The sequence below is a fragment of the Lithobates pipiens genome, unplaced genomic scaffold, assembly GCF_037356315.1.
Source record: "Lithobates pipiens isolate NorthernLeopardFrog02 unplaced genomic scaffold, aLitPip1_a1.2 Scaffold_13, whole genome shotgun sequence".
Taxonomy (NCBI): domain Eukaryota; kingdom Metazoa; phylum Chordata; class Amphibia; order Anura; family Ranidae; genus Lithobates; species Lithobates pipiens.
The window spans coordinates 119,937,409-119,949,061 of record NW_027507718.1 but is presented as its reverse complement, the minus strand read 5'-3'; the positions used below and the strand labels follow the sequence as shown (position 1 = coordinate 119,949,061).

General features: G+C 40.0%; 1 protein-coding gene across 1 annotated transcript in view; it reads right to left on the bottom strand.

The window, feature by feature from the left end:
- Positions 1-1,225: 1,225 nt before the first annotated feature.
- Positions 1,226-11,653, bottom strand: part of TMEM161A (transmembrane protein 161A) — a 35,313-nt gene continuing 24,885 nt past the window's right edge. The window contains exons 10-12 of the mRNA XM_077475465.1: positions 8,729-8,903; positions 5,831-5,927; positions 1,226-5,039 (exon numbers count right to left, since the gene is read on the bottom strand). Of these exons, the coding sequence (XP_077331591.1) occupies positions 4,753-5,039; positions 5,831-5,927; positions 8,729-8,903 (559 nt within the window). The 3' untranslated portion in view covers positions 1,226-4,752. The remainder of the gene's footprint in view (positions 5,040-5,830; positions 5,928-8,728; positions 8,904-11,653) is intronic.

The window sequence follows — 11,653 nt, the reverse complement described above, 5'->3', positions numbered from 1 at the left end:
TGCTGCTTCATTGGGAATTAACTATTGCACAAAGCCTAAATGAAAACAAGAAACATCCCTGGTTCTCTCTGAGGCCACTCATGATAGGCTGGCAGAGGTGAACTGATGATCAAGTACTAGGGCTTCCACTTTTCCTGCTTTGGGAACCCTGCAAGATTTATTTATTTTTGTTACTGAAAGACAGTCATGTAGACTTTTTTCTAGTTTGCAGACACATGCAGGTGGCATCTCTGGTTCATTAACTTCAGAGACCAACTCATGTTTGTCTGAGTCAACTGAGGAATATTACATGCTAGGACTGCCATATTTTGCCTGCAGCTTGTGACCACCTTTATGATTTTCATTTTGTTTTTGCATGTACATCCTAACAAGAACGTAGCACTTTATTATGTACATTAATTTGTACATGTCAAGAAAAAAAATAAAAATAAAAAATAAAAAAACTATAGGGATATTATAATTTTTTTGTCTGTTAGAACAGCAACACTAGCGCCTCCTATCACAAATCACTCAAGTTAGCATGGTTTACACTTTGAGGGGGAGCAACTTATTTGTAATCAAATATTTATTTATAATATATCCATAGCGCGAGGTCCACTTAACGCATCCTAACAATAGACTAAAAAAGGTATATGTTGTTCCATATACATATCTTGACATGTTCTCTTCAATTTCAAATCTGGACTTTTATTTTATTTTTTTAACAGATTTATTTTTAACTAAAGAAGTTGTATATGCTTAGATTGTAGCAAGAAAGATTGTGGAATCACTTTAAGAAATTCCTGGGTTTAACAGCAGATACCAATGTTAGGACCATACCATAGCCCACCATTCCACTATGTAGCCTCTACCATGTCTGTTCATGAATCACTGCTGGACTCAAATCTAGACTTTACACTGGGGCAGTGACATATTTTTTTAGCAACTAAAAAGTTTTAAGTTGGTTATTAGATTTACCCAGCTCAAACATTCAAAATATATAATAACACACACACACACACACACACACACCCCTTAAAAAAAAAAAAAAAATTATATATATATATATATATATATATATATATATATATATATATATATATATATATATATATATATATATATATATATTTTTTTTTTTTTTTTTTTTTTTTTTTTTTTACACACACACGCACACACACAAATACAAATCTTAACTGCAGGAAGAGTGAGTATTTAGGAGATAGTAGCACTCAAACACAACAGATTTTATTTTATAAAAACAAATCTTTATTTCAGTAAATTCAATCCATTTATTACATAAGTAGCATTTTCAAACACAGGGGCTTTTTTTTTTAAACATAGTTTAAATGCAAATTAAGTGCTACAACCTGTAGCAACCAATCAGCCTTTAGTAGCAAAATATGCAGAATAAAACCAATGTGTCATTTGCACCACATTATTAAAAAAACAAAATATACTATATTTTAGTTCACCCATGTGTAAACACTTACTAGTAAGGCTATGGGTTAATAGAAACTTATCAGGACTGAAATATGGCATATGCCGTTGCCGACTGGGGAAAACAAACTTTTCAATTTTTTGGTACTCGGCAAGTCATGCAACTAAAGAAGTACGAGTATTAACATGCCCAATAGTTTTCTAAGGGTCAAAGTCTCAGCAAGTATTAGGTTGACAGCCCTGGAGCATGCGCTTTCATAAATAAGTCAACAATAGTAGCTCTCGTATTCCCCATTCTGATATTTCCTCTGGAAGAGCATATGCAAGACACAAACTTTCATGTCTCTTCAAGTGTCATGTCCAAAATCTGCATTTGTTAATACAGTAGTATTCACTTATTACTAAATATAATTAGACTAAACTGGCCGTAAATCTGCCTGTTATGGCAATCACAATTTTAATTTAAGTCATCTTACTGTGAACTTGTCCATTCAGTACTGTGGAGAATTTTTATAGAAGAAAACAATAGTGTACAATCTAATGGTAAATAAAATTTAGATGGTTAAGAAATATTAGTTGAAATTTATTTTTTTTCAACAGAAATAACAATACACACATACACACATACATACATATATATATATGTGTTCTGACCCTGAATTCATCTGCGGTGATGGGCTAAAAAATAAAATAAAAAATCTGAAAGAATGGCTGAATATATATACAGACAAACCCCCTACTGTAAACCCCCTTACAGTAGGGAAGAGTAGCAGCATAGACATGCTGGACAAAACCGTATTAAAATCCCCACAAGAACTGATCGTCCAAAATGCAAAGTGCAATAACACATGCTTGGCCAATAAAAGTTTGTCATATAATCGTTCTAATAAATTATCGGCTGGATCTGAAGCCTGCCAGACAACCACTTGCTGCAACAAAAATGCTAGATCATTAAACAAACCATTACCAAGGTGCAAAAGTCAAGATCTTTTGATTAAGGGGACTTTTATTAAATCGCAGTCAACATTTGTGTCAAAAATATATACGATACATTTAATATCCTATTTTTCTTACATTGCTTCCGATACATTCGGCATGATGGGACAGGGGACAGAGTTTATTTAAATAAAAGCTCCAGGAAATAACTTTGGAAAAGACAGAAGATAAGTAATGCTTTAGTTATGCTTATCTCCATACTATCTTTTTCAGCTTTTCAAAAACCTACCATTACCTTAGATTAGGTACCTTCTGGATTTCAGTGGAATTATTTTACACAAAAGCATCCCCACTGAGCTCCTCTGCAGCAGCGGATATCTAAAATATCAGCAGGAACTAGAAGCCTAATGCACAGGGACCAGAAGCAATGAGTCAAAGGTACTGTTGCGCTAACATCAGGGTGTTCAGAGAGCATGTCTTGGGAAGGTCAGCACACTATATTAAGGAAGTTTACCTTCTCCAGTCCTTTAAAGAAAAAAAAAAAAAAAAAAAAAAAAAATCTAGAAATAAATATTTTTTGGAAAGCTTTTCTAAAACCTAAAAACAAATTTAAGTTTACACCAGCGCTCCAGGCCATAGCAAGTACAGAAAATACTGGTCCCCATAGACAGAATGGGAAAAGCAGTGTAACCACAAAGGGACAAGAAATGTATTCTTTGGAGAATTATCAGGTGAAACAAAAAAAAAAGAAAAAAAAAGAAGAGAAAAACAAAAAGGGAACAAAGCCTGAAATATTAATAACATCTAGGGCAGGAATCTTCAAACTACAGCACTCCAGTTGTTGCGGGACTACATATCCCATGAGGCAATGTAAAACTCTGACATTCACAGACATGACTAGGCATGATGGGAAATGTAGTTCCTGAACAACTGGAGGGCCGTAGTTTGAAAACCCCTGATCTAGGGTCTGGTAAGCTGGTAAGGTTCTGGTAAACATATTCAAATTTTGGTTTTGGGTTTAATTATGCTTTAACTGCAAGGTTGCATGACCTCCTAGCTCAGCTGTGAATTCAGCACTGCTAAAACTACATGTTAGGGAAGGACCTAATCATAGATCCATATTATTCTGTTTGAACAGAACTGATTTCACTGAGCCCACTGTCCTCCTATGGAAGGTAACGGGCTGAAAGCTTTAGGGCTGGTTCACACCAGATACTTTCCAGTGCTTTTTGTAAACTGCATCCAAGTTTTTGACAGGTATTCCAATAGCCCTACTTTGCACCAATTCAGTCTGTTCCAGTGCCTTCAACAAAAGTATAACCTGTAGCATTCCCCTCATCTGAAATGCATCAAAATGCGTTTAAATGCTCATCACACCAGAATGCACATTGTCCTAATGAAAATTAAAGATTTTTCAAGTATCAAATAAAAAAAAAAAAAATAAATAAAATGCACTGGGATGCATTAAAAAGGTGTAAAACAAAAAACACAAAAAAAAGCATGCAAATGTATATGTAAAAACGTATCTGAAATGCTAAAATTGTGGTGTGTGTGTGTGTGTACAAGCCCCTGAACAGTCCTTTGTGAGTAAGGGAAATAATTCAGATCTTCCTGGAGTACTTCTTCAATGAAATGGAAATACGTATTATGTTTATTTATTATAATAATAATTTTTATCATTTATTTAGAAAAAGGTTGGCATGCTTTGAAATGTTCCCTGGTAGAAACATACCTTTCTAATTAGCATATATCACCAGTAAAAGGAGATTTATAATCCAACAAATAAAAGGTTTGTTACATTAAGGCTGCTTTCACAATGAGGTGCTTTGCAGACGCTAAAGTGCTAAAAATAGTGCCTGCAAAGCACCCTAAAACACTATCTCCAGTGTGAAAGCCCCGAGGGCTTTCACACTGCAGTCGTGCGCTTGCAAGGTGGTCAAAAAAGTCCTGCAAGCTGCATCTTTGGAGCGCTGTATTTACCGTACCTAAAGCGCACCTTCCCATTGAAAACAATGGGGCAGCGCTGCAAACCCGCCGGGAGGTTTTAACCCTTTTTTTTTAAAAACTGCCCCCTAGCGGCCGCATAGCGCCGCTAAAACAACAGTAACATGCCGCTAAATATAGAGCTGCTTTACCGCCAGCGTGCACAACGCCCTAGTGTGAAAGTAGCCTTACCGTTTTACCATCAAGAAACACTACTCATCCCCACTCTTGTGTCATTAAAATATCCATGGCAATTCTTTTCTTCTTCGTTACATTTCCCTTTAAATTTAAATTTAAATAATTTCCATTGAAGAGTGCTGGTATCCCAAACTGAAATATCACCATTGGTGAAGGAAGACCCTAATTATGTTTCTCACTACAAACAAAAGGCTCAGTCTTAATGAAGAATTTTGTTTAGGAAGAAGCCCCCAGGTACTGGTGAAAATACAGACCAAACAGGCTGGTGACAAGTTGGCAGACAGAGACCCACCAGGCCAAAAAACTGAAGAGGCCACGAAAGAAAATGGAAGAGAAGATATCTCGAAAAGCACTGAGCGCGCCTATTATGTGCTCCACAGCAATCTGAACATCCTCCGTGTCCTCTTCTTCTTCTTCAGAGGATACCATGGAAGGTGGAGGAGAGGAATCTACCAAAGGTGTAAACCCAGCTTCCTCTGGGTATAGTCCCCAGGAATAGCCACCTGGAAAAATAGATATTTGAACTTATTAGATAAGACTCAAGTTTGACAAGTCAAAATGTTGGAGAACAAAATGATAAATGACATACAGTATACAGTTTGAGCCCAAAAGTTGTATCCAAAATGGGCTTTCGTTACAATCCAGAAACCAAAACAAACACCCCAAGAAAACATAGATCTTTCACTGATGCTGGCAAATAGGTAAAGGCAAGACTTGCACAGTGTTGCCCTTTTGTCTTGGCCTTGAGAAAAGGCCATGTATTATGACACCTTATTGAAAACGGGAAGCACAGGTTTAAAGAAAAAAAAAAAAAAGCCCCAAGACCTCAGTACTCTCTAAAAGACTAGATTAAGATATAAAAAAAAAAAAACAAAAAAACAAAAAAAAAAAAAACACACACATGTAGTTCCAGAATAAATTACAGCGTAATATTTCCACTACAAATGGTTACAGACAATAGTGGGCAATCTGTCCGCCAGTCCCAGCTGAGCAGGCGGGTGGCTGGTCCGTGTCCGCTCCATTTATGCAGACTGGATACAAACACAGCCTTCTCTGCTCTATGGCCAGTTGGATGTAAATTGACTGGCTGTCTGCTTACACCCGACTGCCAACCGATCCACATCTGTCGGTTTTTAGCAGACAGGACTGGATCTGACTGGATATGGGTGGGTGTCAATGGACACATGTCCATTAGTATTCACCTCTCCATAGAGGAAACTGGAGGGTCAGTCTAAAAACTGACCCAAATCGGTCCGTCTGTGTGAAAGGGCCCATACTGTTCAGTAATACTTACCCATTGTTTTCATCAAGAGAATGCATTGAAGGGTAAGAATAATAGGAGCCAAATACTGAAGAGCTACAACAGTAAGGTAGCAGAAGATACGAGAAATCTGTGTAAAAAAAAATTATTTGGTGTTAGACTGGAAAGCACGTTTTTTGAAAGAAAAACATTACACGTTTAAATGGGCCATTGTGTTTTTTTTTTATTGCTAGTGCAGAGAATGTGTATGTAAAACTGTTAATAAACAAGATTTAGTGGTTGGGCATGCATTTGCTAGCCAAATGTGGTCGCCTATTTAAAACCAATAAAAGTGTGCAGACACCAATAAATGTCCGACAGGTGTTCTAATCCCTCTACTCCATCCAAAAAAAAAAAAAAAAAAAAAAAGAAGGGGGAGGGGGAAGTTTTGACCTTAGTTACCCTTTAAACCTACTTCTCACCTCACTCTTTAGCCATTTCTAAAAAAATAAGATTACATTTTTTTCAGTATCATAAAAATGAATATTCCAAACATTTTAAATGGGACACATTCTAGAATAAAAATTCTGTTTTTATTTACAGTAAAACCATTAAATACACACAAAAACAAAAAAAACACACCACACCCTTAAAAGGAATTCCCGGCATGGTACATTTTTACATAGTTACACCTGGCCGATGCCCCTTGAAACTGGAAATTACTGACGTAGACACCGCTACTTTAGTAATCTCCACTTGCTTCCAGGTCCCATGCTGAGCAGCCGTCCTGATGCATTGTGAACACAGGAGGTTGGCCACTCAGCATGAGTGCCAGTCAGAGAATGCTTATGCAAAAAAAAGAGGGGGGAGGGTGGGACTTTAGATGAGGTGTGTGGGGTAGAGCCAGACAAAACCATATACACATGTAAAAAATTATATTCTTTATTAGACCAAAGATAGGGCATGGATCAATCCATATAAATGCATAATAGCACATTGGCATATAAAATAGAAAGTATCAACATACATATTGAGGATAGTCACCAACATGACACAAAGTAAATATTGAACATCACAGTCCCCCAAATGGAATAGACATAACATTATATCAGGGTGGAAAAGCAATAAAACCATCTAGAATCAAATATGAGATGGATGCATCAAAATAAGCTCAACAACGTTTCATGCATCCACATACAAAAAAAGGGGATAAAAATCACAATATAGTTTGATAGAACCACAGACTGGGGGGGGGAGTAATTATTAAGGATGCTGATGAACAGATAAACAGCTGTAATTGTCTCTACTCCCTTGAGCTGATTTGGTTCAGCTTGTTCTGCAGCCGACAGGTTGGTCGGTGTTTTGTTTGCATGGGAGCTGCGATGCACGCTGCATGCCTTCTCTCTCCCCTCCTTCCCACACATTATGGGGGTGGGGGATTGGGCGGGCAGCTTCACTGTGCATCTGCGCTACACCCCCCGCGTCATGCGTGTGATGCCCAGTGGGCATCCCTTCACGCAGGTGTGTGCTATTTCAGCTTGGCTGACACATGGTGAGTAGGTCTGGCTGCTGCTGTTCTGTCTGTCCTTTGTTGTCATGCCAGTGTGACGCTGGATGTGACCCTGGCCACTGTGCTCACCCTGCAGTTCCCCTTCAGTGACCGTTTCTCAGCAGCCCCACGCTGCACTCCATTTTTGGTTCCTATCCCATCAGGACCTACATGGGTAAATACATAGCAAGCTCTTGGCTTCTTTTTAATTCCTCTATAACAAGCATCATTACTTTTTCTTTACTCTAGCTTTCATTATTTTCTCCTGATTTCAGGAATCCCATCTCCTCTTCCATATTTTCACTATATGGACACCTTATTTTTTCACTCTGTTCACCTTGATAATATGCTCCACAATACACTTCTATACCATGGTGATGGGTCTACTCTATATGACATTTCTTTTTAATTTAATTTTTTATACCGATATGTTAACAAACCACTTACTTTATTGTATACAATATAGAAAACCCCATCCACAGGTACATCAAGATTTTTCCATACACACTTTTTGGGGGACTGCGTGTGTGCTCCTGGTTCATGCTCGGGTCCCTTCCTCAACTCCCGTGCTGGAGATATTTATGTGGCTGACCTCCGGCAGGTGGTATCGTATGGTCTCAGTATCAGTTCTTATGTGAACACTTTCAGTTATGGCCATTTATCTGTTCATCATCCTCCTTAATCCCTTCACCCCCCTCAGTCTGTGGTTATATCAAACTATAATGGTGATTTTTATCCCCTTTTTAGTATATGGATGCACTCGCTCAAGGTGAGTGGATAGAAGTCCATGAAACGTTGTCAAGCTTATTTTGATGCATCCATCTCATATTTATGATTCTAGATGGTTTTATTGCTTTACCACCCTGATATAATGTTATGTCTACTCCATTTGGGGGACTGTGATGTACAATATTTACTTTGTGTCATGTTGGCGACTATCCTCAATATGTATGTTGATAGTTTGTATTTTATATGCCAATGTGCTATTATGCATTTATGTGGGTTGATCCATGCCCTATCTTTGGTCTAAGAATATCATTTTTTACATATGTATATTGTTTTATCTGGCTCTACCCCACGCACCTCATCTAGAGTCCCCCCCTCCCTTTTTTGCATAAGCAACCAGGGATGGAGGCACAATATTCCCCGTTGCATCTCATTCAAAGTCCCATACATTTCCTTTTTTCTTTGAGTCAGAGAATGCTTTGCATTTTTTTTTTTTTTATGAATGTAGAGCATTCTCTGATTGGATAAGGGGGAGGGGGGGGGGGGAAGCAGCGGTTTATACATTCATTGAAAACACATTAGAAAAAAAAACAAAATAATGATGCGTTATCCAAAGCCTCTAGATATTAAATGTACATATCTTCAAGCTATCAAATTATCTAGTGCTTCCTACGTACTTTACGCTGGATCTCCAACATAGATATACGACCCGCTTCCCTCTTCATCTGCTCCACCCAACAATCAGCCAGTCCCAGGTAGGCCTGCAAATGGTAGCGGGTCAAGGAGAGACGGAGGAGGCAAAAAAACACGATGATCCACAGACGGAGAGTGTTGTACGTGGAGTCAGACATACTGGGAATAAGGCATAACAATCAGACTCTGCAATAATGCAAACATGCATTACCCCATTAGGACTAGGATAATGAATCAATATCCTACATCACAAAAAAAAACAAAAAAAAAACAAACACACACACACACGATAAACTATATTACAATATGCAAAGTTAATAGGGAGATATTTTTCAGGCAACATTGCATGAACGACAACATTATCTTATACCAGCATTCTATTTTAAAAATATCTAGATGACGCATTTCATAGTATACCAGCTTCATAAGCCTAGTGTAGGTATTTAAGGTAAAAAAAAAACAGGCGTTCAGTTACTAGTCTAACCTTGTGAAAAATAAAATGGTCCTAAAGGCTCAAGGTTTTTTACCTTCATGCATTCTATGCATGGAGGTAAAAAAAACTAAAAAAAAAAAACTTCCGTATCCAGCTCCCCTTCATTCCTTCCTTATACTTACCCGAGTACCATCTCGATCTAGCAATGTGCACGAGAGCAGGTCTCCCTCTCTCCCAGGTGTTTCTCTCCTCATTGGCTCACATAGCAGTGAGCCATTGGTTCCTGCTGCTGTCAATCACAGCCAGTGAGCCAATGAGGAGAGAGCAGGAAGTGGGGCTGAGCCATGCTCTGTGTGTGAATGAACATACAGGAGCACGGCTTCGGAAGCGAGGCTGCTCAAGTGCCCCCATAATAAGAGGACTGCTACTGGAAGCACTCATCGGGGGGCGGGGGAGCCAGGATCGCCGATGCGGGACCCAAAAAGAAGAGACAATCAGGGCTGCTCTGTGCAAAACCATTACACAGAGCATGTTTAACATGTTTGTTAAAAAAAATAAAAATAAAAAAATAAATAAAAAAAGAAAGGTTTCACAGATTTTATTCTATATAGATTATTTATAGAATATCTTTATATGAGTGAATGAATGTCTCTATATGACCGTAAATACCTACGCTGTCCTAACGAAGAAAGTATACCTTGAAAACGTATCAACAAGGGTCTTTGATTAATAGCAAGGTGGTAGAAGAGGATGTCTCTAGGCTTGAATATTGTATTTAAAGCGGGACTGCACTGCGGAAAAAAACATTAAAAGCCAGCAGCTACAAATACTGCAGCTGCTGACTTTTAATAAATGGACACTCACCTGTCCCGGGGTCCAGCGATGCCGGCAGACGAGACCGATCGATCGCTCGGATCTTGGCTGCTGCCGCCACCATTCTAGGTGAGGGAATCAGGAAGTGAAGCGAAGCAGCTTCACTTTCCGGTTCCCTACTGCGCATGCGCGAGTCGCGCAGCGCAATAGGAATTGTCCACGCTGTCTCTGGGACCCGTGTGTATCCCAGCAGACAGCGCGCAGGGACAGGAAGAGGCATAAACTCCCGTGTGTGTCTATGCCCAGAAGTGGGTGTAAATACCTGGTGCCAATTGTGACACCGGAGGGGGGGGGGTGGGGGAGGGTTCCGATCAGCAGAAGTTCCACTTTAGGGTGGAACCCCGCTTTAACCACTTAAGGACCGCCGCATGCCATTGTACGTCATTACAATGGCATGTACAGGCACAAGCACGTACATGTACGTGCTTGCCTTCCAGCGGGTGAGGGGTCCGATCGGACCCCCTCCCGCTGGATGCAGCGGTCCAGTTCGCTTCAGGAGCGATCCGGGATGAGGGGATGGCCATCCCCTCTCGATCGCTCCTAGCGAATGAGAAGCTTCCTCCCACTGTGTATTGTATACACAGGCAGGGAGGAAGTGATGTCATTCTCCTCGGGGCGGTCTTATTGACCGGACTACGGGGAGAGGACACAGTAAGTCTGCACCAAACACTACACTGACACTAAATAACACATAGGCACACAAACCCCCCCCCCCCCCCCCCATCACCCCCCCGATGTCCCCCCGCCCCCCCTCCCCCCCAGTCACAGTGTCACTGATTGCAGTGATCATTTATTTACTGATCACTGCATTCAGTGTCAGTTGTAAAAGTAAAAACGGTCAGGGCAGTTAGTGTTAGGTCCAGGGTAGCCCCCTACCACCCCCCAATAAAGATTTAACCCCCTGATTGCCCTTAGAGTTAACCCTTTCACCCCCTTTTGCCAGTGTCACTAAGCGATCATTTTTCTGATCACTGCATTAGTGTCGCTAGGTAGCTAGTTATTTTTTTTAGGTTCACCGCCAGGTTTTTATAGCGCAAGTTACCCCGATATACTACCCAATAATGGTTTTAACCCCGATTGCCCCTAGTTAACCCTTTCACCAGCGATCACAGTATAAGTGTCACTGGTGACGCTGGTTAGCCAGTTAGTTATTTAGGTTCCCCGTCAGGTTTTTATATAGCGCCAGGGACCCCCATATACTACCTAATAAAATTGTAACCCCCTGATTGCCCCTAGTTAACCCTTTCACCAGTGATCACTGTATAAGTGTTACAGGTGACTCTGGTTAGTTAGTTTGCTTTTTATAACATCAGGGCACCCACCATTTATTACCCAATAAAGGTTTAACCCCCTGATCACCCGGCGGGTGATATCAATTAGGGTTTAGGGTCGGGGTCTGCATCGCCCCAGGCAGCGCTAGGTTAGTGCCAGTACCGCTAACACCCACGTGCAAAGCATAAACCTCCCGTAGTGGTATAGAATCTGAACAGATCAATATCTGATCTGATCAGATCTATACTAGCGTTCCCAGCAGTTTAGGGTTCCAAAAAAATGCATTGTTAGCAGGATCAGCCCAGATACCTGCTAGCACCTGCGTTTTGCC